We start from the raw sequence: 26,526 nt of genomic DNA on the forward strand, positions 1-26,526 counted from the left end.
ACCACAGTTCATGGCAGCTACAGCTAATGGGAGCAGTGGTGTTCAAATATTTCAAGGACACCAGGCTGCTTTTTCCCTGGGCTAAGCTCTTCTACCAGTTCTTCTCACATCCCCAAGAATTCTCTCCAAACCTCTGACTCCAAGGGGCTCCAAGTGCACCCACGTTTCAACCCCCCGCCCCCAGTAATCCTGCCAACAGCCGGACTGGAAGATCCAAAAGTCTTCCTCCCTAGGAGGGGATGGGATCTCTCCCAATAGGGAATGCCTGGATGAAGATCCATTCCTGCAGGTGGGGGAAAGGCTGTGGAGAGGAGGTCTGCACTGCAGGACATGTTTTCTGCCTGGCCAAAGCAAGTGGAGAAGCAAATCCACATGGCCACGGGAGTGAGTGGCCGAGAGGAAGACTTGCTGTTGCATGAGGAGCCTATGCATGGCCCAGCCAACATTCTGCATGCAAAGCCAAGCCCCAGGGTATAGACCAGGGGTCCTCAAACTTCAATAGGGGGCCAGTTGAAAGGCGGTGGCGACCGGCACGGGCCAGTGAGGTGGGGGTGCCTGGGGGCTTGGGCCGGTGAGGTGGCATCAGGCACGTGCGAGGAGCTGTCAGACACGTGCAGCGGCAGCTTGCTCACTCGGAAATCTCCCAGCGAGTCCAAAACCATCTCCAAGTGAGTGAGCCACCTCCTTCCTGCCTGCGAGCGTGGGCGGCGGTGCGGGCCGGACCCACCTCACAAGCCATGGTGTGAGACCACGGTACAGACCTTTTAGGTTGCACCCTAAAAGGCCGGGAAGGAAAAGCCGGACGGGCATGTGGCTCCCCCAGTCCTGAAGCAAAGCACGCTCAAACCAGATGCGGGAAAGGCTGCAGCAAAAAGCACCCTTGTCCACAGAAGTGGCAGGCGTGCCCCCTCATGACCCAGGACCAAGGAAGGGCTCCTCAGGCAACCCGCAAAATGCGTAATTCTAAAGGGGAAATGAAAGGCCTCCTGCGCAGGAGGAGCAGCCCAGAGGAGGTGGCAAGGCAGGGCAATGCCCCTCGCACCACGCCTCACCTCCCTCTACAGAAGGTCTGCCTGCCAGTTATCAGCTGCCGTGAACTGAGCAGGAAACTCTGTGGGGCAGCCCTTTCCGACAGGCATTTTGCTTCCTCCCACCTCTGACTCAATGGCCATGACCAGCCAGCCCCTCTCCCACTAAATAATTCACTGGACTTCACACCTTTTCACCACCTGCCCAGCGAGGTCCAATAGACTTAAGACTTCTTCACTGAGAACCGTGCTTTCCTCATACTTTGGGGGGAGCAGAGAGGGATGCATGACCTCCCTAAACACAAAAATGCAATTCCTGAGCATGCTGAAGAAAAAGACTAGCAATGGACAAGCCCCCCACCCCACCTGCCCTCTTATAAAGCAGTTAACACTGAATCCCATCCAGTAACTTGTGATGGTATCATTTATTACAAAACATTTTGACTGAAGAGAAACTTTCTTGTTTTGACACAAACATTCTCGCAATATTCTCTCCCCGAAAAGAGGTATTTCAAAAAAACCTGCTTTCCCAAGATGGCCATAACTCTCTCTTCTTTTAAATTAGCGTGGGGATGGGCAACCAAGCACCCTCCGGATGTTGCTGGCTTACAACTCCCCAGCCACTGGGCCATGTCGGATGGGGCAAAGGGAAGTTCGGAGTCCAAAAATATCTGAAGGGTTACAAGTTGCTCTGTCCTGCTGTACTTACAGCACCAGAATGGGCATTTTGTTAATTTTAAAGCCATTTTCCAGGGGGAAAAAGTGGAAACCACTTTTTCATTTTGTTCCTGCTTGTTAAAAAAAAAGTTTTTCTTTTTTTTTATAGAAAATGTCAAAGGCAATTTTTAATATATATATGTATATATAATATATACATACACAAATTGCGAATTCCAAAGAAGGCTGCTTCAGTAGTCAGGGAAATAGCACCTTGTTCAAAAAGTGAAAGGAAAGAAATCTTAGAGGGAGAAAGTGCAAGGAGAGAGAAAAATGGCTGAGATTTCAAAAAACTGGAGTTATTTTGTAGGTTTCGAACACTTCTCAAAGCTTTTACCAAGTAAAACATACTAACAAGAGATGGAAAGTTCAGTCACAGGTCCATCTGCACATATTTCTTCCAATGTTTTTATGGAGAAGGGTTGTGCCCCACCCTGAAGATTTCATCCACTCAAAAATCCAACAGCAGGAAAAACAGAGGTAGCCAGAGCAAGACAAACTTCTCTGGAGTCCAAACCAAGAACAGAAGAAAGGAATTCATTTGCAAAGTTATTGCACAAAGGCTAGGTCTCTTGCTCCACAGTTTTCTACTTAAATTACTTTCTGCAAGGATGCGAGAAAAGATGTTTTAAAGAGTCGCTTTTTGTTGTTGTTGCTTAAATTAAATCATTGTTCATCCTGTTTAGAACATGGTATTGCTCGGCCCCCCGGGCTGCTGCGGGGGCTGCAGCAATGTCTCCATGATGGCAAAGTAGTCGGAGCTGGGACCGCTGTCTTCGGGGCTTTTGGTGATGCCCACCCGGGGGCGCTTGGCGGCTTTCAAGTCATCTCCAGAAAATGCCTCTTCCTGAGGAGCCCCAGTGCTGAGGGACTACAAGGATGATAGGAAAAGGAGAGGGGTGAGAGGGGAAAGAAGAAAGCAGGTGGGTTGGGGGAATGCAGGCAGCCCGCCGGACAAACACAGGGAGGAGCTGGCTCAGATCAGGGGTCCATCCTGCCTCGCATTCACTGCAGGCAGAAAATCCCACAAAATCCCAAGTATGCTCCCCAGCAGCTGGGGCACTGGATCCTGCAGCCACTGGTCAGAAGGCCACAGTGACATCCAGACAGGCAGCCTGGTCCTCCATGAATCTGTCTAACCCCTTTTTGAAGCTGTCCGAGTTGGTGGCCATGACAGGATCATGCAGCAGCGTTCCATCGTTTCATTCTGTGTTGCCTGAAGAAATCCTTTTAATCTGTCCTGAATCTCCCCCCTAGTCAGCTTCAGGGGAGGGGCCATTGGGGTCCCAGCATCACAGAGGCGGAGAATATCTCCCTGCCCACTTTTCCCACCATGTGCATGACTCTGAGCACTTTCCTCATTTGCCATTTCCCAAAGCTAAACAGTCTCCAGCGCTGGAACCTTCCCTCCCAGGGGAGCTGCTGCAGCTCCTGGTTAGGGACAGATCTCTGGGTCAAGCCATCGCAGCAGCTTTGCTTTGAAAGAAGCCCACTGGCCTATGGTAACTCATGGCCCTGAACTGCACAACTCCAGTCTGAAACACCTCCACCACTGGCATCAAAGCAGATGTGAGCAGAGGCTTGGTGGCCAGACAGCTTGCTGGGAAACATCCAGCCGAGGCTGTCCATTCACAGATGGCTCTTGAAAGCCGGAAGAGGCGATGTGTGGCCCAAAGGGTCAGAGCAGGCAGAGCCATTCGGAAGGGACTGTTGCACCACACCCAAAGGCCACAGAGTATTAGAAGCCAGGAAGCTGTCCCTTCACACAGCACCTGGGGCTCCCAGGACCCTCTGGGCTTGCTGCTCCTGGGCTCAGAAAGGGAGCCTGACTGATCTGAGCACCAGGGACCTCGCGCTCCATGGCTCCGCTTGTCTGTCAGGGAACTGCACTGCTGTCTCTCCATGCTGCCCTCTTCCAAAGTTGTTCCCCATTTCTGGTGCTTCCCAAACTGTTTTTGCAATCTGGAAAAAGGGCAACTCCACAGCCTTCTTCCAGCACTGAAGCACGCCTATCATTAACAGCGCTCTTCCTGATTAAGCACCTCCCCCTCTTGCCCGAGCACTGTCTTCCACAGACGGGGCGGGGGGATCTCTTCCCCGTTTCATGCCCCTGCATTTCAAAAGCACCGCTGCATGCCCACCAGATCAACACTGACTGCAGAGGCGCTGATGGCATCCGAGCCAGAAGCAGCAATCCTCCCAGCCTGACTCATGTGGACAGCTACAGAAGAGGATCGCAGGCAAGCTGGGAGAGGCCCTGTCCCGCATACAAGTGCACTCTGGTTCCAGCCCTGGCATCTCCAAAGTGGGCTGAGAAAGACCCCTGGGGGAAAATCTGCAGGGCTCAGAGCAGGCCACGCTGTGAAAGACGGACTGGTGGCATGACTCCCCCAGTTCCATTCTTACCCACTCGGGCCTTTTCACTGCACAGGCCATCCACCCTCCCCTGATGTGAAGGGCAAACATAAAAAACCTAAAACAGAAGGGTGTGTGTGCCACAGCTCTGGATGGCATTTGGGTTCCAACACCTCCCTTTAAAAAACGAAGCCACACGAAAGGGTTGCCGGGGCCAGTGCCAGGGTAGCAACGGCGTCACATCATCATTTCCTGTGATTCCCCCCCGCGCAGTGGTTTTGTACATCCCTCCAGCAGATGAGCTGCAGAGAACGCTCTTGAACAAAGGAGCTCTGGGCCCCCTTCGCTCACCCCTCAGGAGGAAAGGGCTGCACCGTGCTCCTTTCCCAGCAGGGCAACCCTAAAGAAAGCCGCTCCAGCTTCCACCACTGCGCTGACCAGGGCGGAGGGATGCGGGCACTGCATCTGCTGCTGCTTGTACAGACAACTTTTGCTAGGTTTAACTTGTCAGACTTGCTTTGAAGCCAGGGAGAACTTAGAAGGGGGGTTTCATCTTTCCCCCTGGATTCTCAAGCTGCTTCCATGCAAGGGAAGACCCCCAGACACCTACCAGGCGTGATTTTACTCTTTTGGGGAGCTCTTCCTCAAGGGTGTAGATTTCACCTCGCTTGACCATCAGCTGAGATTCATCTTCAAACTCTACCTGCAGCAGGGAAAGGGAGAATTTCACTTAAACCCTCTAGAAAGTGTCCTTGCAAACAACAGTAGTTTGCCCGGCACCTGCTCAGTGCAGGAATCCTGAGAAATGCTTGTGCGAATGCTTCTAGCAACCTTGGTCAGGTGGCTCTGATCCTCAGGAATTCTTCCCCCACGTCCAACCAACATCTGCCTTCCTGCTCATTATTCTGTCTCCTGCATTCTTGGATGAGAGCAAACAGGCAGCAGCTGCGTCTGGGTGATGACTGAAAACTGCTCTCACATCACACCCCGCAACCTGGCCTCCCAGTCAGGACTGGCTGCCTCCATCCCGCCACCCCCCACCCTAACTTGGAAACACAGCGAGGCCAGGCAGCCCCAGCTGAGTGATCTTTCTTTCACCCCATCATCACCCATTTTTTGCTGTACTCCTTAAGCTATGCGGGTTAGAGACCTGTGCAGAAAGACTTGTGTGGCTGACCCTGGCAAGGAGGGTGAGCAAGAGCGAGCAGCCAGACGTTTCCTGACCTGAAAGATCTGGCTGATGTGTGCAGTGATGAACTTGGCCTGGTATGTGTTGCCATCAGTCAGGTGCAGCTGGACCAGCTCACCCTCTGCAGGCGGTCCCATCTTGAGGCAGTCCCTGCTCTGAGAGACATGGAAGGGAACAGTGTCAGAAGAACGGCGCAAGGAAGTGGGCTGGCATGACAAATGCCCTCTTGCCACCTTTACCCATCCCTTGGGTTACACGACATCTGGTCCGGTCCCTCCTTGCTTCACAGAAGGGAGGGTGCATGGATGCTCTGCAAGAGTGCCTCTCCGGGACTGCAGTGGGTGTGCATCCAAGCACTGCCCTGCCCTGCCCACCTGCTGCCTGCTCCCGGTGGTCTTTTCTGTTAAGTTCTCCATGTCGACTCACATAACATGTGAAGGGACAAAGCTAATCTCCCCGAGGCACACCCTCTTCCTGAAGATGAGAATAAGATGGCAGTTCTCGTGGCTCTGAAGAAGGAGCTGATTGAAACAGGCACGTGGAGAGCGCCTCATGCAGAACTACGCAGCTCTTCACCTGTTTTGGGGAGTGCAACCCCATCCAGGGCAGGCCGCCAACTTGCTGCAGGTACCTGCCCCTGTGCATGTGAGAAGGCCTTCCCACTCACCCCCAGGTGGGTAAAGACATCACACTGTGGGCACCTGATCTTTTTCTCTTAAATCCCATTTTAGTAATGCTAGAAACAGGAAAGCACAAAGCGCCTCACGGCATCTTCAAGACCAGAACATTTACTTTTGCTGACGTTTTCGGTATGGCTAGAACCTCTCCAACCTGGGGTCCTCAGTCCGGCACATTTGGCGGGGTCCAGACACCCCACCTCAGCCACTGACCCTACGAGGCTCTGCTGGGTTGGATGCCACACTTTAACACAGCAGGGAAGGGGCGGTCCAGTGCACAGCGATGGAAAGAGCCTGACCCCATGCAGTGGCTTGGAAACGCAGGGAAGGGGCAGCTTCCCGTGTGACTTACGGCAACGTCCTCTGGATATATGTTGTCGCTGTAAGACCCATCCTCAAAATTGACCTCATAGAACACCTGTGTCGTCATGCCAATCACTCTGCACCGGTAATAGAGGCCGTTCCGGTTCTTTGTGATCACCGTCTGGCCCAGCGATATCTCCCTGGGAAACAGGATCTACAAAAGGCAGGAGAAGATACAGGGAAGGGAAAAGGCCACCATAAAAGCTGGGGTGGGGGTGGGATGAACGTAGGGGAGACCTACTGTGTGGTTGGCCGCCTTGTGCTTGAAGCAGGTGATGGACACGATGTAGGGCCAGTCGTCTGGCTCGATGGGCACCCCGGCTGCCCGGGCACAGGTCACGTGGAACGAGGTGGAGCAATGCTCATAGGAGCACTGGATGCAGGCCCCCGACACCTTCTTCATCTGCTTCCGGCAGTACACGCATTTCTGGGGAGGAAGCGCAGGCCAGCATTACTGCTCAGCGAATGGCTCAAGAGCTCTCGCCACTGTGCACCTGCTTTCTCCGCTCTTGGCTGCTGCCCCGGCTCCTCCAAGGCCCTTTCCAGCACACCCACACCTCGTGAAAGAGTGGGCAGGCCAGCACTTTGCGTCCGTTTCCCCGCAGGCACGCCAAGGCACAGTGCAAATCATCCACTCTTCTGAGGAAGCAGAAAGCAAAGAAAGGGCACCCTTCCCGCCTCTTTGCCCGACTCCTGCCACCAGCTGGCTGTCTAGATCGGCACCAGCACCTAGATTTGTGATCATCGCTGCAGAAACTGCGGCTGCACAGTAAAGTTATCAAGCCCTAATGGAAATGCCACAGTGCTGGTGCTATGAATGTATAAATAAAGGCATCGTTGATCAGTCCGACAGCACAATCTACCTTGTACCCTCCCAAGAAAGAGAAGAAGGGTGAAAGGAACACACCACGCTAAACCCAGAGCAGGATGAATTTACAGAAGATACACTGGAATCCGCATTCATGGGAAGGGCCTGGCTCTCTGGTTCTCTCCCTCCACGTCCCCAAGAGCTGCAACCACCAGCGTCCCGAGGGCTGGACAGCCAAGCCTCCCGCACTAACAGGGACTCTCTCGGTTCGGGGCCGAAATGTCCCCCCAGCTCAGGAGCAGAGCTTTGCCTCCCGCTGCAGCCAGACGCATGCCAAGCCTGTGGCCTCGGTGGAGGAATCGGCTCGGCGGCAGGAGCAACGTGCCCAGCAGAGGCACTGAGTAGCCCCTTGAGCACTGCTATCGGGCACATCGTTCATCAGTGCTTGGCCTAGTCAGGGGGGATTTCAGTATGGACAATTAGTAAAGAGATCTCACTGGTACTGACCAGCTGCCCGGGCTGCACACTGGGTGATGGGGCCATGGTTTGACAGTCTGCATGCTTGTGTTTTTTGCTTCAAACTGAAGCTTCAACATGTGCTCAAATGAATAAAAAAAGGCAACGGAATTCTGAGCAGGCCAGTGAAGCCATCGGGGCAAAACCCAGAGCTGCTGCTGAAAGCTTCCTTCACTTCACACCCGTCATTGCATCACAACCCCATCCCCTTATTGTGCCCTCCAACATCTCCAAATCTCACCCAATGTCAACTGCAAAATAACGGATCCCAAGGAGTGGCTGCCCAACTATATCTCATGGAACCAGAGAGTTTCCCAGCTGTGGAAGGCACTTCCCCATGTCCTCCTAAAGCTGTGGGATTGGGACCAGAAAAAGAGCCTGGCAGCAGTCCTTGGCCCACATGATGATGAAGGGCCAGGATGCTAGGAACCAGTTTCTCCTGCCCCACACCCCTCCCACACTGCCAGGGGTCTGGCACAGATGAAGCTACTGTCCCCAAATCCCTTCTTCTCCCCAGTCTGTGAAAGAAGAGGGCAAAGGCAATTTCCATGGTGGGGGGGGGGGGAGAGGCTGGTGCCCTCCCTCGTTCCACATATTCCTCTGTTCTCTCGTGTGCAACACAGCGTGGGACTCATTTTTAAGTGCCGTACTCCTTGAGCAAGGGTCCACTCATGCAACCAACAGCCAGGAAGCACAAAGTCCCCCAAACAAAGGTCCGGTCCTTCCAGGCTTTCCTGAATGCCGCCATCACCAGAGTAGCCCACAGTGGTATTTCAGTGTTGTCAATAACTCCAGGGATGGCTTCTGGTGACAGCACACAGGAAGCTGAAAGAGGGCCTGCCATGCATTCAAAAATATAAACTACAGTAACTGAAACGAGCAACCACAAGACAGAGAAAAACCAAGAAAAGGCACAGCAGAGGATAAAACTATTCCAGCCCATAAAACCAAACTGAAACAATAGACCGACAAAGGTGTGATCCAGAAGCATCAAGAACCATTCATGCAATGCCTGGGGGACAGGCTGCCAAAAACACAAATGCAGGAGAGCATATTTTGGGAGGGGATTCCACTGATCAGGTGTCACCACTGATAAGGCTTTGTCAGATCAGGAGAGCCAAAGAACAGAGCAGTCACTCCAGGCTTGCTTCTTCAGTGTAGGATGTCTGGCAGGGAGGGAAGGGGTTACAGCAGTGTGGTGCAGTGGTTAAGAGCACAGGGTTGCAGCTCAGGCGATCTGGGTGCCAGTCCCCACTCAGCCATGCAGCCTGCTGAGTGACTCTAAGTCAGGCACAGACTCTCATCCCAGCCTGCCTCACAGGATTGTTGTGGGGAAGAGATTGCATGCAGGAGGAAGAGAATTAAGTCAGACACTTTTGAGTTCTTTCATAGAAGAAAAGTGGGATATAAATCAAATAAATCCAGAGACACATCCTCTCTGCTACCTGTGCCCCAGAGTCAGACCCTGCATCTGGCACACGCTCTGGCCTGAAACCTGGCTGCTTGGGGTGCAGCGTTTTCCTTTGAGCCCAGCATGTGCTGAATTCCAAGGCCCCATGTTCTCCATGGGATGAACCAGAAGCACCTTGCTGGGATGGAGCTCGCTTGCCCCCGCCCTCCCAAGCCTGCACCCGGCCAGCCAAAACCAAGAGCTCCAGCAAGTGAAGTTAATAACGCAATGCAAGAGCAGGTGCATGCACAGCCTGCCAGTCAGGCAGGGATAAAGGCGCCCAGCATCGCCTGCAGCCCTCAATCCCTCAGGATGAAACATTATCGGGACCCTTTATGGCTATGAGGAGGGGGAGCAGAAGAGAACGCCGTACACATCCATATCCCCAAACAGAGGCACGCTTGAAAAAACATCTCCTCCTGCTCATCCACCCTGCAAAGAACGCCGCAATTCATGTACTCCACGGAGGGGATGACAGCTAATTATTCTGAATCCCTGCATCATCGATGATTTACGGGCATGGGCCCCACGAAGCCCCATCAATCAGGAAGCGCACCAAGGCATCTCTTTACAGACCAGGTGGTGCGCCAGAGCAAGGCGAGGAGGAGAGCCTGGCCTTGCTGCCCGGCTGGCACCCCACTGAATGGTGCCACTGGGGAGTCCTCCCTGCCCTGAAGTGGCACCTGCCGGCTTTCACTCCCCCAAGGGGACATTTCTGTCGCAGCATCCAGGGGAAATCCTACCACGTCCAGCCCCCAGGGACAAAAGCAGTGCTGTGCCAGGCCTGGCAATGGAATATGGCAACTGGAGTAACCCGGGGCCAGTTTCTCCGCCTCCCTGCTGCAAGTGAGAGGCCCCCAGTGCTCTGTCCTCACTAAAAGGAGCCAACTGAGACTGAGTTATAAGAAAGATCTCCACCTCGCCCTCATGCTCTATTTGCCCCAGTGACCCCAACCCCCTGGCCTGAAACCTGGCTGCTCTCACCCCATCATAACCTCCTCCTTCAAAGCAAGGCCATCCCCATCCCTCCGAGCCCCTTCCTTGTGAAGTGCTCAGCCACGCATGCCCTAGAGGGCCACCTGTCACTTCAAAGCAGAGAGCCATCCAATGCTTGCCCACCTACCTTGGTGCCCTGGGGCAACTGGCTGCTGCTTCCAGGCTTGACCTGCTCAGACCCACCCACTCCTCGCTCTGCCACTGCTGCTTTCTGGGATTCCACCAGCCACACAGTGCCTTCCCTGCTTCTGCTTGCCACTCAGCATTCTTCCTCCCCAGAGGAGACTGCCTCATGCAGAACCCGGAGTTCAGATTATACACCTTCTTGTCCTGCTGAGGTCTGCCTACATTTTAAGACCGATTCCCAGCTTATCAAATGGCCAGTGCACAGAGTCTCCCTGTGACAACAGGGGCTAGAAACTTAGCACATGCCAAAGACGGGGGCAAAACAGAATCTCAGCAAAGCCTGCTGAAAGGGAGACCACCACTTTCCCCGGGGACAGGACAAGCAGCAAAGCCTTATCAGCAGCTGCAGGAGACTGAACAAGTTCCTCCAGGGAGGCCCATTAAGCAGAACAAGCAAGTTCCATGTAAAAAAAGGATTTTTAATTTGCTGTTAGAAGCACGGGTAATGAAGAGGAGGGCAAGCAGGAAATGTCAGGTTATCCATAAAGGAGCTGACTCTGTGCCATTTATCGCTTGTGCATCAATGCAATGCAGTCACTCCAGGCTGAATAATGAGTGCTTTTCACCTGAATGGCAAGGACCAGAGCCCCACTGGCCCAAGAGAGGGAGGGCAGACCTCCCTGAAAGCGAAGTGCAGCCTCCCCCTTTTCTCCAAGTCTAGGCACATGAACGCCCATGTCATTTGTCACGCACGCACCTCGTCTTGCACTCATCCCGAGGGGCTCTTACCAGTTTCCACCGCTGCTCCAGAATGGCAGTGATGTCTACAGGGTGACGTTCAATGACGTTGAGGAAACGGGCCTCTGGGACTGCAATCGCGCAGATTACGTGGACCCACCTGCAAAGCACCCAAGATGGGAAAACTGAGAAGATGCTCCCCTCCCTTGGACTGCAAACACTGTAGAGGCTGGCAAGTGCGTCTTTGCCACGGTGCTCCTGCGGCTGGGCTGTGCAAGTCCGCGGGAGGACAAGGGGCTTCGACTCCGAGTGCTTCTGGCCATGTTGGCTGAAGCTTCCAGGAGGGGAAGTGGGAGACACCTAGAGATCTTCCTTCTGCCTGACCGCTTGAGGCGATGCCCAGAGAGGTAAAAGGGAAGACAGTCCCTCAGAAGGAAGTTACAGTGCAGCTTCGTGGGGGTTTTATTCGGGCCTTCACTGAGTAAGCAGTTCAATATGCAGGTGTGTAAACTGAAGATGGACACACTTTTCATACAACAACTTATTGCATCAAAAAAGCCAAACAGTCTGCCTAGACACTGGTCTGCTTTGCTGGTGCCACTGCAGACGTCCAGCTAAGGGGACCAACTGCAGGACAGTGCCGCTGGAGAGCTACTGCTGTGGCCTGCCTCAACGCAGCACTGGAAGGGCACATGACAGAGATTTCCAGCAAAGGGGCAATGCCTGATTATTCAAGGACCCCCTCTGTTCATTGATCCAGGGAGGTTTAATCGATTGGCTCAATCCATTAATGCTGCACGCCTGGTTTGCCCTGCCTGCTGTCACTCACACGCAGCACCAGGAAAGCAAGTGGCCTGCCTTCCCCCATACGCTCTCTTGCCTCAACTGAGGAGAAGCTGGTACTTGCACAGGTCACGGGGAGCTCAGCCGCTTCTTCTGGGCTGAAACTTGGGCACTCTCCTCAGGTCTCATTATGCAGCCCAGTTTTTCCAGCTCACTGCCCTCCTTTGAAGCAGGATGCAAAGGCAAAGTGGCTGCGCTGAAAGGTCTAAACACGAAGAGGGAGGATGCGGCTGTGTCCAGCAATGAGAGCAGCCAATGGAGCCCTGACAAGGGAGGACAGGGGGGCTACAGTTCCATTTCCCCACTTCTTCCTCACAGTTGGCCAGGATGAGGTTTTCACAGAATGAAAGCACCACACCACCTGCACCTGCTGTCCTGGGAGGAAATGCGAGCAGGAGGTGTCTCCCCAGAAGGCAGTTGTGAGGGGCTGACTGAGGCTGAGGAGCCTCCGTGCAGGAGGCAGGGCAGCCAACGTGAGCAGCGGTGGCGGTCCACAGGCCCAGCAAGTGCCAGTCACTGGTGAAGAGTGGCAGTGGCAGCGGCAACTCTGGGGGGACCAGGGCGGGGGCGATGTTCAGCAGCAGAGCCTGCATTGCACACAGGAGGTGCCGGGTTCGATCGGCATCTCCAGGAAGGCTGGAAGACTCCTGCTGGTAGCCCTGGGGAGCTGCTGCCGCCGGCTCACGTCCACAGTGCTGAGCCAGGTGGACTGAGGCTCCAACTGTTGTCAGGCACCTTTTGGTGATGCTCCTGTTGAACTAGGACAGCTTGTGCAGAAATGATCCACTGGGGTAATCTCAAGGCTTACTCCCTCGGCATCTCACTTTGTCAAGCTCACCCTTGAGATGTGCCCTTTCCATTTCTCTCTCAAAGGTTTGGGAGGAGTCTGAAGAGTGGCTTTTGGGTGGGGTGGGGGCTTACCCCTCCACCAGTAAGGAAAGGCAAAGGCTGCCCTTTAACGGCAAGGCCTTGGCCGTGGCCATGCCACAATGTACCCATTTGAAACTAAAACACAAAAAACAAGATTAGGTTTAGGTGTGAAAATCTCCCTGAAGTGTTAAGAAGATATTACAAGAGAAGAAACTGAGCAGATTAAGGTCTCGTGCAGCACCCAGCAGACTTCACAAATGTGAAATGCATGCAAAGCCCATTCTGCAAGATGGTCAAAGCAAGGGGCTTTCCAGGATCTTCTTGTACGGGTAAACCAAATCCTCTGGTCACAGTCAAAGTGAGACAATTGCACATGATGCACTTGAAGGAACCACACTGCAAGTCTGTCTCCTTCCAGGGCGGGGGGGGGGGGGGACATTTCCAGGACTTCTCCATCCTTTTGGAAGGAACTGCCCCCCACTTTTGAACAGGGGCAGGCCTCCTCGCAGAATGCTTTGGTATTTCAGAAATTGCAATGTACACAAATTAATGTCTTTGGTACCCAATTTACCTTCCATCTGTGGTCTTTTGAAGGGCTCCTCCCCTGAGATTACACAGACAGCAGTCCTGGAGATAACAAGGAGGCAAAGGTTAAACGACATTAAGACAAATAGAAAAAAGCATATACTTGATGGCGAGCCATAAATGCCTTGATGGGAAGAATAAGTATGTATGTGTGTGTGTGAAAGAGAGAGGGTGGGAGGGAGGAGGGAGAAGAGAGATTAGGTAAGGGTGCAACAGCTGAAAAATCTTTTTTACCACAAGCATATTTCTATTCCTCATGAAAGTAAGTTTGAAGTTAGGCAAAGCTTCTGCCCATTTTTAAAAATTTGATTTCATTTTTAAATGTACATGTTTTCTTACTATTTTAATCAAGTTTTTCTTTATCTGTGATACTAAGCTGCCTCACTAAGATCATGGCATCCGGTCCTCTCACCTCCTGGCAAATAGATGGGGAAGAAATGGAGGTAGTGACAGTTTTTATTTTCCTGGGCTCCAAGATCACCACAGATGGGGACTGAAAGAAGAAATTAAAAGACGCTCCTGGGGAGGAAAGCTATGGCAAATCTAGACAGCATACTAAAAAGCAGAGACATCACCCTGCCAACACAAGTGTGTGTAGTCAAGGCTATGGTTTTCCCAGTTGCAATGTATGGCTGTGAAAGCTGGACCATAAGGAAGGCTGAGCACCGAAGAATTCCATCTTTGAATTGTGGTGCTGGAGGAGACTCCTGCGAGTCCCCTGGACCGCAAGGCGATCAAACCGGTCAGTCCTAGAGGAGATCAACCCTGACTGCTCTTTAAAAGGCCAGACCCTGAAGGTGAAACTGAAACACTCTGGCCACCTAATGAGAAGGAAGGACTCCCTGGAGAAGAGCCTAATGCTGGGAACAATAGATGGCAAGAGAAGGAGGGGGCGGCAGAGAATGAGGTGGCTGGATGGAGTCACGGAAGCAGTTGGCATGAGCTTAAGTGGACTCCCGGGGATGGTGGAGGACAGGAAGGCCTGGAAGAATGTTGTCCATGGGGTCACGATGGGTCGGACACTTCGCGACTAACAACAACAACAAAAGCTGCCTCACATGGAATCTCTGTGGTAGAAAGGCAAGGTACACATTAAATCAATAGTCAAATATGTCTTTTGAAATAACATCAGTCACTAGGAACGTGCTTGTATTGTCCACAAGATTTTCCATGTGCTGCACCCTTATTTTATTTATTATTTATTTAAGATTTTTATATGCCGTCCTGTCGCAAAAGTCTCAGGACGGCTTACAAAAATATGACAGAAATATATTCCCGACCCACACTGGCTGCAGTTAAAAACATAGAAAAGACAATACAAAAACTTATTGAAATATTGCTGGAATAAAAAGGTCTTAACCTGGCGCCAAAAAACAAATAATGACAGCGCCAGGCGGACCTCTCTGGGGAGTGCATTCCATATGTTCCTTACATACGCATGGGAAGTGCTCTTCCTAAAATAACCAACCGTAGCTCCATTGATTGTGTTTTTAACATAATGTTTTACTTTTTAATCTTGACTACTTTAAATTTTCCATACTAGAATGCAGAGCTGCATATAAATCTTGGAAGTAATAAATAAAATCTAAATCCTGATCCTAGGATGCCTGGGGTAAAGGAAGGGTGGAACTGGGGGAATTTCCCTCGGGAGAGTGTTCCATGAATGGAGTGCCCCATCTTCACTGCCATTGGCGAGCACCTCTTCCCCAGCATCTTCAGCTTCTGTGGCCTGCAAGAGCGAGTGCTAACTCACCGCTAGAAGTGCATTGGCCGAACACCGGGAACAGGTCCACCCATCACTCACAAGGTCAGGATGTATCCCATAGCAACCTAGAACAAAGCAGGAAGCATCACACTGAGAAAGGTGCAAGGTAAGCTCATCCAAACTGCCCACCTCTCACTCCCACGACTCTCTCAGGAACCGAAAAGCGCTTGTTTTGAAACTGTCTTCAGGTCTTCCCTCACCCAAAAAAAAAAAAAAAAAAGGAGGAAGAGGAGGGAGAGAGCAGGCTGGCCGGAATAGTCCATTCAGACCTGGTCTGAAAAGGGAAAAAGAGAAACAAGAAAAAGAACTTGGCTGCCATTCCTCTGGAAAGCCAATCAGAAAACCCAAAATGGAAGGCTGTCCTTAACTGAAATATTTATGGAGCCCAAAAGGTATGCAAAGGGGTTGCAAGATTTGTTGCTTTATGACTGCAGGAAAGAGAGAATTCCACATGTGTGGAGCAAGGAAGTTATCCCTCAAAAGAAAATACTCATTTTCATAAAGGTGTAACAGCACACAAGAAGAAGAAAGAAAAGACAGAGATGCACTTTAACAAGCAGTGTGGTTTCCAGGCTCTTAAATCCTAGATTTTCATTGGTTTTGCTTTGCTGAATAGCTGCATTTTATACTTGCACTCTGAACACAGTTACAGAACTCGGAGGGGAAATGAGGCTTGCAACCAACAGCATGGTTGCAGCCAGTCATGCCCCCTTTCAAGAGACTCCATTCTATCCCCCACACAAGCTGGTGTACTCCACCTCCCTTGAGAATCCACGAAATTAGGCTTCATTTGAGAAAAAGGTTCTTAAAAGGCCATGCTGAGGAGAAGCTACTGCTGAGAGAAAATAATTTCAGAAACTTTTCTGCTTGCCCTTCCTAGACCTTCCCAGCCTTCCAAATTAGCCATTCTGCTCAGGCCAAAACCTTCAGAGGAGGCCAGCCTGTAATAGATGTGTCAGAGGAAAAAGTACCCAATAAAATAATGGACTACCTTCTAATAGATACTGTCCTGCCAGGAGCCCAATCTGTAACAGGAACACTGCACCAAGGAAAGCACTGGTATCTGACAGGAAAACGTCCTTTGCTCTTTTGGAGGGGAAGTTTCCAAATCAAGCTCGGAAAGAGGCAGACTCCTCTGGATTCCTCTCAGTTATTTTCTGGCTGGGCTGCTCTGCACTGCGGCTTTCTTCTTTCAGGGGTACTGCTAAGTCCAGGGGGGAAAGGGGAACCCTGGTAGGATAGACCAGGCCGCACCCTGATCGTGTTCAGAACCCAGAGTTATGTCTGTGCCTGTTTAAACAAATCCTGCACTCCTACTCCCACCTTCATCTTCCTTCCTGAGTGGAAGTGCAAAAGTTGGGAGGGTCTCCTCATGGTTAACCAGTTGGGCCTGTGACTCAGCTTTCAAAATTCCCATGAGATGCTGGGCTGAAGCTGGACCGGGGGGGGGGGGGGGGGCAGCAGAGGCAATCCTGGCGTCCCCATCCTCCACTGCCCTATTTCCACTAGAGAGACAGGTCAGCCTGCCTCCCAAGGACATTTTGGAGGGGGAAGGAAAGAGGCTGGCAGAGGATCTGTACGTTCTTCAGCCACCCTCCCCCGTGGCCTGGCCCTTCCTCCTCTCCAAGGCCAATATTCTGAGCTCAGAGAGGCAGCTGATATGATTCTCTCCAGGCCAGCTGCAAACAGGCGGAGGGTCTAATCTGTCCCCAACAGGGGTTGCCCAAGCCACCCTGGGGTAGTCCCTGGGGTACACACCCAGATCCCCAGGACTGCTCTCTCAATGTCTGAAGGCAGCCTTCCTGAGTTGCAACGAGACCCTGATCTCTCCACCCACTTACTTCTCCTTTGTCCAAAAAGTTCCAGTGTGACTTATGGGCCAATGTCTTAATTTGGTGCAAGTTATCATAAACAAGGTAACTTTATCTGGAAAGTCTTTCCACTTTATCTGGAAACAGCTGTATGATTACAGTTAGAGAACATCCTGGGCAAGCAGAAAGTCTGCAGCTGGATCATTAGCAGTTCCCAGCAGACTGGAAACACGAGTTGTTATCTGGTGTCTCAGAGCATGGCTGCCATGGAATGCAGGGGAAAACTGGAGCAGATGGTCCCATATAAGGCAGCCTTCTGCAACCTTTTAAGAAAGTGTGTGTGTTCAGTGGAGAGAATTTTGCTTCAAATTTTCTTTCTGCTGTCATAGTTAACAGTGGCCCCAAGCAGGTCATGCTGAAAGGCAGGATCTTCCGTGTGTTGCATTAAGCATTTCAGGCTGGTGGACTTTGGGCAGGGGTGATCTCCGGGTCTTCAGATGTTGTTGGACTACGACTTCCATCAGCCCTAGCCATTGCCCATGCTGGAAGAGGCTCTGAAAATTGGAGGGGAGCAACTGACCTAGAGAAAAGTCAGATCCCATGCTCCTACACAAATTCTTGTTTTCCCCCTCGAACCAGACTAACTTTCCTACTTTTTTTGCCACTCCAGCCTAGGGACAAAACACAGATAAGGAAAAGTTCACTTCATGAAACCCCAACACCCCCCTGTAGCCCACAAAAACAGCTGATGAGAAACAGGACAAGAGAAAACTGGACCAGCATTCCGAACCCTGCAAAACTTCAAAGCTTGCAAGCGGCTGTTTGAACACAAACTGGTCTAAGCAGCAGCATCACTGGAGATGGATGTCCCCTCAGCCCCAGCAGGGCTTCTCAGTCTATAATGGATTTGCAATTCAAGGGAGAGCTGTGCACTGGCATGTTATCGATCAACATCTCAGTAGCTCTGTTGCTCCCAAAGAACAGGAAATAAAGCAGGCGAGAGGCTGCCCACTTTCACTGCCAGCCAGCCAGCCAGAGAAGACTGACCAGGGATGCAGGGAGGAGAGTTAAAAATAACTGAACAGAATGCGTGCCGAAGAGCAGTGAGCACATGGATGATGCATGTTGACCAGGATGCCAGAAAGGTGGAGAACACAGTTAAAAAGCGAAGAGTCAAAGAAAAACCCAATAAACTACAAGTTTTAGGGAGGAGATGGTAGAGTGACCGTAGCTCCATGAGGTTCATTCCACAGCATCTCATGTTGCAGCTGTCAAGTACAGCCTGTCACTACGAGGCCCTCATTCTGCCAGAAGCCCTGGAGAGATGTTGCTCGCCCAAAGAGGCAACACCTCAGACCATGCAGAACCATGCAGAACCTCAGACCTAGGGGCCATGTCTGAGCCACTGGGCGCCAGCTTGCCCTCCTGGGACTTGCAGGACGACCACATCCTCATCAGGCTTGAAGCACCTCCAAAAGTTGAGTTCCTGGCCCGGAAAGCTCCAAGCTGCATCATGCTGGCATTCTGGTCCCCTACCCGACTAAAACGCAATTTGGTCTTTGGGTTAAAAAAGGTTCTGTAGCCCTGGGCTAGGGGGCCACACACTCTGACCTGCAGATCAGCTTGGGGGCGGGGGGGGGGGGGCCTGAGAATCTCTGGCATGTGGGGCCCCTGCGGGTGTTTCCATTCCTCCCAGGGACGCTCTTAGGAGGCTGTTCCTTCTAAGCCACTTGTGGCCTAATTCTGGTGTCGGTCCTGGTTCAAAAAGAGTAGATGGAGGGGTGATGCCCTGAGGCTTCCTGAAGGCCTGAGGAGAAGAACTGGAGGCAGTCTGGGCAGAGGTCCTGAGCTGCAGAGAAGCGAGGCAAGCAAACAAGCAACTGCAGCATGCGGTCCCAGCACACACTTACTGGCATGAACCTGCAGGCAGCACTTGGCACACGATATCAAGAGGCTGGTGCCATCCTCCCCAATGTAAGAGTTGGCAGGGAGGGGCTCTGTGTTTTCGCCACTCGAGGTGAAGCACATTTCTGGGATCAGTGGCTTGGTCTTCTGCCCGCTTTTGAAAGGGGGCTGGGCTGAGGCAGCTTCCCCAGGAGGCAGAGAGGCTGTATCTTTTTCCATCTGCAAGGATTCGAAGGAGAAAAACACACACAAAATCACTCCCTTATAAAGCAAGGCTGGAGAGACAGAAGATCGTATATGAATCCTGGATACTCTGACACCACCAAAAAAGAAAAGAAATTGCTTTGCTTAATTTTTGTCATCTGCCCCATTCCTTGCATAAGTGCTCCAAGGCCAGCCTCAGATGGAGGAGGAGCCCATGGCTTGGCCCCCACATTAATGAGTTGCCATGAGCTCTCCTCTTGCCCAAGCCTCCCTTCTCCTTCTGTTTCACGGCTGCAAGAAGATTGGGGACACTTCCGTTTTACTTTAAACAAGCCACAGTTTCCACATGAGCTCCAGACGCAAGAACTGTGGTTAAAGAAAACAAGGCAGGATCAAGCTGTGAACTTAATCCCTGGTTTGCTCATTAACTCGAGTTTACACAAATCCCAGTGCTGACTGTTAACTAGGACGTGTGCTTTGCTTAGAAGCGGAAGCGTCTGATCTCCTCCTCATGGCTGTGAAGGAGAAGTCCTAGGGAAGTTCATGTCTGGGCACGACTAACTCCATGAGCAGCCATGGTTTCCTGTTACTGCCAGGGCCATGGTCCTGCAATTTCAAATTCTAGCACTCTGACAGATGGAAGGCCAAATCAGTGAGATCCCTTCATTACAGCATGTTTAATGCCACAGTCGCCAGAAATTACACAGTGGGTGGCATTTGTTGTAAGTTCTTAAAACAGCCCCACATCAAAGTAGAGGACTGGAACACCTCTTAAGGACCAAACTCCTCCAACACTCCACACCAAGGTAGGGGACTGAAGCTGACCCTGAATGCTTCTGCGACTACAGAAGGGATCCTAATGAAAGGCTTGGAGCTGCCCCCACAGACTTTGGTGCTATGTTAAAACGACCAGGGGACTGTGAGCTTGAGCCAGCAGCCCAGGCAGGAACAGCCTGCCCCCCAGCCCCCACCTTCCTGGAACAGAGAAAGGCAGATGCCTCTCACATTCCACAGAATGACAAGGCTTCCGAACCTTTCCAAGGAGCGTTTTCTGGCTATAAACTGGGAGGCCCACTGAGTTGCAGACACTGAAACCTGGCAGTTGTGTCATAAAACCGCAAATAAGAAAGCACAGGAACATGCATGCCGTTTCAACTGTCAGCTTGATATGGAATTCTTAATCCTCTGAGGTTTCTTGGCCTGGCAGCCCCAACGTCCCCAGGGACCCTGATTGGTGGGGATGACAGGGTTGCAGTCTAGCTGGCCCAGACAGTGCTAGCGTGGGGAAGGCTGAAGTGGGGGTGCCTGTGGGCACAGGCCACCCATGGGGAGGGGATGTGGAACAGCCACTGCTGGCAGGTTCCCCCAACCTGGGGGATCACCAAAAGGCCCACGTAGCATGTGCTCCTTCAGGCTAGAGAGGAGCATGTCACAGGTGTGGGTTGGCATGCGGGGGGGGGGGGCAAGGGGGAGGGAAGCGGAGGGGCAGCTGGGGAAGCTGGATGCCCTCTGAAGGAGACAGCAATTTGGCCAGACTTGTGAAACCTCCATTACTTAAGTACAGTTATTTAATTCTAGAATGCCCAGTGCTGCTAAAAAAATGACCCAGCACACTCAGGGCTTTCAATCCTAGTGTGGAGGAAGGGGAGAGAAAAGCAAGATGTGGGGAGGAAATGAAGAACGGGAAGGCACCAACCAAGCGACTAATGGCAGTGGGGGAGACCCCACTCGTATCTGAAAAGGGGCCAAAGCAGAGCTGCTCCCTAACAGGGTTCTGGAAATGGGAAGCTTGTCTTTAATGGCACACGTGGAGCTTGGCAATGGATTACCTGGAGGACTGGGTCCGCCGTGCAGATCGGGGCAATCACAAAGATCCCTACCATGACCTGAAGATTCCCATTTGCAGAGACCCAGGAGCAGGGATCCTCCACAGGGTGCCCACCTTATGAAACACCCCTCTCCCCATTCCAGAGGCATCAACTGTTGTGTGCTTCGGGAACCAGTTAAACAGCCATCGCTTTGACCAAGCCTTCTCTGAGGGAGTTTCTGGTCCTGTTTTTGTTGCTATTGATTATGATGTTGTGAGTACTGGGCTTAGTGCATTTAATCAATGTGATATGTAAATGGTTCAGCAATGATGTATATTAACCTTGCAAAACACTGTTTAAAACTATGGTAAGTGATACAGAAATCTATTTGTTAGATTTCTGTATCAGGGGTGCCCAGTCCCACCCTGTCGGGTCCTCTGCCTGGAACAGCCATCAGGTCCCAGCTATGGCTTTGCAGCCTGGAAACCCTGCCTCATCCCCTTGGGCAAGCTGGCCCCTTCCCTTCCTTGCTGCTGCTGGTAAGAAGGTGCTTGGCACGGGCAGGTTCTGGCCCCTCTTTCAGTGCCTGCGTGCAGCTCCCCAGTCATTTCAGACAATCAGAGCCAGAGGGGAAGTGGCTGCTTAGAGCAACTCACAAGGGGCAAGGAAGTTTGACTGGGGCAGCACTGGCATTATGCCCTTGAGAGAAGTGTGTGTGTGTGTGTGGGGGGGGGGTCCTCTAATAAGCACCTGCTGCTGATCCCTTAACAGCACCACAAACTCATGAGCAGCATCTGTTGTACGCGGAGTTGGTTTTCCCTTCCTGCAAGGATATAGATAATCTAAATGCAGCTACCACTCTTGAAGTAAGATGGGGAGGCAGAGAAGAGGGACTGGCAGCAAAACTCTGCCCCCCTGCCTCCTTGGCACCCTCCCCTACTCCTTCAGTGAGACTGTCTCTCTAGAAGGGCACTTCAAGGCTTCTGGTAGCAAAACCAGGGTGGGGAATAAACCGGTGTCCTCAGAATTCATTATACAGTAGCCTCATGCAAGGATAGGGAAATGTGCTCGACCGACAGTGGCAGACCCGATCCAGGGAAGGCACAACCATTTCTGGGCCTTGCTTAGCACTCGGAGGCCTCCCTCCTTGCTGCTTCCCCTTCTTGATCTGGAAATGCACTGCAGGAAAAAAGGCAAAGGGCACGGAGTTCCACACCAGGCTGGTTTGGCCTTCAGGTACCCCCTTCTCAGCTATGCCAGGGAGTCACACCCATGGGGCTGAAGTTCTGGGGTTTAACTCGATACAAATTTCACCAGCCTTAGCAGACTTGCAGATCATTTCAAAGCTGGCACCTCTGGCTCTGAAAATTTCCGCTTTTCCAGGGACTGCCAGGGACGACAAGAAGAACGGATGTGGATGCAGGAGGAGAGAAACCATCTCTCACATACCAATGAAGCCTGACAAGCCCGTTATCCCATGAGCACACATGTAAAGGAGACAGAGGGCCCTCTCCCTTTACACAAGGGAACTGGATAGGGGTCAGTACGCAGAGCAGCACCCCAACAAGATGAGTTGCAGCATCTCTGCAGGCAGGCCATTAAGGACCCACAAACTGCAGGGGATCTCAAGGTAACCTAAGAACTTCCTGCGGGCTTCCAGGGACAAATGGCTGCACACAAATGGAAACCGAGCACTGGGGTAGACACCTATCAAGCACGGCCAACAGGGCTTGCAGTCCTGGAGGGCAGAAGGTGGCTCACAGCTGGGATGGACATGCTGTAAGGCTAACAGCACATCTGATCTGTTCGGAAATGCCACCCCAGGAACCATGAGTGTCTTGCACAGTGTTTTAGCTGAGGCCAGTTCTACATGATCTGATTTCTAATGTACCTTTGAAGCAAAAGGTAGTGATGATTTGATGCAGTGCATTGTGCTTAACACTTGGCAACTGTTGCCAAGAAAAAAATTGCACACATACACCCCCTCAGCAGAAGTTGCCAGGACTTGAAATCCCACCAGCATCCCCTCATAATCAAAGCAGCCTAGACTGTGCCCAGAAAACACACATAAATATTATCTCTTATTTACTCTGATGAGGAGGAAATTAAACTGAAATTAATCTCGGGAAAGGAGTGCTGCATTCCAGCCTGCTGGTTGCTGCTTTCCACCACACTGCACAAGCTCCGCATAATCATCTAATTGGGTACCATTCTTAAGTTTTTTCATGTGCCTGCACAGACTAGCCTAGACTTATGAACGTGCAACTAGGATCACAGAAGCTCTTGCATGGCTCCACAGGCTGCTCCACGGAGGCTCACAGAGGCACTGGCCAGCATGAGGCTGCTACCAGCAACAGGGGCTGCTGTGGACAGAGCTGTGGGACCATCCTGTGAGATTTCCCTCCTCAAACAGTCTCCTCCAAGGTGGGGGCTGCTGGGAGGTGCAGAGCAGAATGTCCGGAAGAGCACTAATCATCCACCCTGGCGCTACACATGGAATGGACCGGTCCATTTCAGATTTTGTAGATTGCATTTTAATTCTCCTCACCAAAAATGGCTTGCAAATAGAAAAGCAGCATGAGAGCAGAACGTCTGGATTAGATCATTCCTGTCTGAGTCTATCTTCTTTGTTATGCTGAGCTGTGGATTATTGTTTGTCAGGAGGAGGAGACCAAAATGGGAAGGGGCATTCTGCTAGCTTACTGCTCAGCATGTGCAGATCCAGACGTACTCCGCAGGGCAACCCCATCAGTTTTGATGCCTGGGTGGGGAGTGTTGCTCTTGCCAATGCAGGGGCATCAGCAACATGGAATGACTCCAAGGTTTGCAGGAGGGAAAACATCCACTGGGAGAAAAACCCCTCAAGTGGAGGGAACCAACCCAGACCAGTGAGGAGTTGATTGCTCCATGGCCACAAACTACTGTCTGACAGCTGGGGGAGAAACACTGAAGATGGGATTGGATGGGAGGGAGAAAGCAATGAGGTATGACGGAGGAGTACGTGATAGACCAACCCGAGCCGTGACCAAACGCTCCACCCTGGCAACCTTTCATGCTAATCTGGCTTGCTGCCTCCGAGATCACACTCGAGTGGCAAAGCTGCCCACAAGCCCCACTGAGGTGGTAGCCCAAAAGGCCAGTGAGGAAGCAAGCGTGCTCCTGCCCATGCAGCAGCGATGGCTTTGCTCAGGCCAGACAGGGACTGGCTGGTGCATCATGTACCGACACAGACAGAAGAGCCGCTCGTCCTCTAGCACAGGGGTGGGCAACAGACAGGCCCTCGCATGCTTGGGCCATCAGTCCGAGCCATAAGCCCAAGCGACAGCAGGGACACAAGTTGCTCACCTCCACTGTACAGCATATGGAGGGGCTTTGGGACGGGGCCTCAGCCCCCACACCATCTGGCCCTGGACCAAACCGACTGCCCACGTCGCGTTTAACCGAAGGGTGCCAAGCTCGTGGTGCTCCAAATGCTGCCAGACTCCATCAGCCCCAACCAGCATGGCCAATGGATGGGAATGATAAGAGTGTAGTCCCACAGCATCAGGAAGGCCAAAGGGCCCCTATCCCTGTGCGAGCCATTCTCCACCCCACAAATTCAGGGGCGGTCAGAGCCCTATTATCATCATTATTTAAATTCTCCCCCCCCCGACCCCACAGTGGGCGCTCTGCCAAGGGAAGGCGGGGTTTGTCAAGGCATTGCTCACTCCGTGAAGGATCGTCAGGCATTGCCCTGGATGTCCCTTTGCTGCCAGCTTACCTGACTGTAGGGGTAGAAGAGAGTGCAGATGGCGCAGTACGGCTCGCTCAGGGCAGCGGCAGCGTTGAATCTCCTCTCGGCGGCAAAGTTGGGTGCTTTGTTTTTCCACTGGAGGGAAAGCAAGGACTTCAGGGGCTCTGGATCACCAACATCCTCCTCGCTGGAAAATGGGAGGGTTTCTGAGGAACAGACAGAGAGGTCCAGGTCAGACACACGGGCAAGCGGGGAAAATGGCTGGGAATATTTTGTGTGCCCTTTGGAAGGTTCTTAAAGCCAACCAGCTGAGACATTAAAGAGAAGTCAAGGCTGAGACAATTATTATGCGACAGAGGAAGAGGGACAGAAGTAATCTTGTGACTGGTGTGCCACCCAATTAACCTAACAAAATTACAATGGCTATGTTTCTGGATCTGCCTGGACCTTCAAGGTAGCTTAAAAAGACAAACAAACAAGGAGATTAAATTAAAAGCTAACCATGCCACTGCAACAGAAGGACCTATCAGAGGTAGTGGACCCAAAATGGCCCAATTCAAATGCTGTCCCGAGACACCCAAGGCGGGAGGGCAGTGACCCTTCAATGTGTCCCAAGTGGACCCGGCCTCCTCTTTGTCACTACAACCCTACCCAGGATCTATTCAAAGCACAGATCAGGGAGCCCAGGAGCTCCTCCAAGCCAAGGAGACACACACGGTTAAATGAAGGGAGCCGGTGCACGACTAGTGCCGATCAGTCAGAGACAGAAGGGTCTGTGCCCTGAGCACTTTACAAACATGCAGGCCTCTCCCCTCCCAGCTTTCAGCCCCACGGGCGCACTCTTGTTAACACCTGCAAGAGACACTCGATGCTGGACGGCTAGTCTTTCCTTGACAGGGAGCAGGAAAAGTCAGGGTTTGATCTGACCAGGCTCGACAGCTCTGCAACGCGTGCCTGCGAGGAACGACAGGCTTTGCAGCAAAGATGGGCCCCCTCAAGGTGGGAGGAGGGGCCTCACGTGCTGGATCAGGCACGCTGGCAAGCAGAAATGAAGCCGTCACACAATGCAGAAAGAAGGGTTTTTTAAAAAAAAAATCTGCCAGCTGTCCCGCCTGCATCAAAACAATGGATTGTGGAGGTGCCATGATGCAATCAATGTTTCTGGCTGCTCTAATTGTTGGAGGGAGAGCTGTCAGCACACAGGACTTTGATGCCTTGCACAGGTTCTGCAAAAGAATAAAAAAGCCACTTTCTGGCTGTTAATCTATCCTGTGATGTCAAGGAGAGGCATGGAGGATCAGCTGCTTCGATTCTCAAGGGAGGCAGGAAAGCAAATCAGCCCCAGAACTGGGGGTAAGTAAAAGACATGGGGAACTATGGGAGCCAGAGGACCTGGAAGGCATCAGGACAAGCAAAGCAGGTAGGGAAATGATCCAGAGGAAAGAGGAGGAGGGAAAAGCAAGGGGAAAGAATCCCAAAGGAAAAAGGAAACAGTGAGTGGGAGGAAGGGAGTGTGCACTGTGTAACCAAGGACAAATGTGCTAAGATATCATGTACAGACACAGCCAAAGAAGCCCCTAGATCTTGTGAGTTTCAACATGTCATGCAAAAAAATAGTATTAAGTCAGAGGAAGTCATTCCTCAACACTCTGGACTGAGGATAAATGACCCAGGATGTCACCTGTTTCTGTCATCCTGGGCCTCTGGCCCAATTATGCCTGGATCAGCCAACTGGCCACTTTTGATTCCTAAACGTTAGAAAGGAAGCCATTCCTCCACAATGGCAACTACTAGTCATCAGTCCTTGCACCAGACAGACAGCTTTGTGGGATGCCTGTTCCCCAAGCGCCAAGCAGCAATGCAATGCAGTGAGTACGCCCAGGGCTTGAGAAGCAAGAGTAGGTATCGGATGGGATCCTTCATGTGCTCTCCAGAAGGGCTGGACTGTAACTCCCATCATCTCCTAGCCTAGCAGCAGGAAAGTGAGTGCAGGAGAGTCCCTAAGGGCTAGAAATTGGCCTCTGAATCAGGCGGTGCTA

General features: G+C 52.0%; 1 protein-coding gene across 1 annotated transcript in view; it reads right to left on the reverse strand.

Moving 5' to 3' along the window:
* Nucleotides 1-1,434: 1,434 nt before the first annotated feature.
* KDM4B (lysine demethylase 4B) overlaps nt 1,435-26,526 on the reverse strand; it is a 163,758-nt gene continuing 138,666 nt past the window's right edge. Inside the window, exons 13-22 of the mRNA XM_044417508.1 lie at nt 24,515-24,693; nt 18,748-18,961; nt 15,015-15,091; nt 13,248-13,303; nt 11,015-11,123; nt 6,571-6,756; nt 6,319-6,483; nt 5,325-5,444; nt 4,711-4,803; nt 1,435-2,616 (exon numbers count right to left, since the gene is read on the reverse strand). Of these exons, the coding sequence (XP_044273443.1) occupies nt 2,428-2,616; nt 4,711-4,803; nt 5,325-5,444; nt 6,319-6,483; nt 6,571-6,756; nt 11,015-11,123; nt 13,248-13,303; nt 15,015-15,091; nt 18,748-18,961; nt 24,515-24,693 (1,388 nt within the window). The 3' untranslated portion in view covers nt 1,435-2,427. The remainder of the gene's footprint in view (nt 2,617-4,710; nt 4,804-5,324; nt 5,445-6,318; nt 6,484-6,570; nt 6,757-11,014; nt 11,124-13,247; nt 13,304-15,014; nt 15,092-18,747; nt 18,962-24,514; nt 24,694-26,526) is intronic.

The sequence above is a fragment of the Varanus komodoensis genome, unplaced genomic scaffold (assembly GCF_004798865.1).
Source record: "Varanus komodoensis strain SLA01 unplaced genomic scaffold, ASM479886v1 scaffold89, whole genome shotgun sequence".
Lineage (NCBI taxonomy): Eukaryota > Metazoa > Chordata > Lepidosauria > Squamata > Varanidae > Varanus > Varanus komodoensis.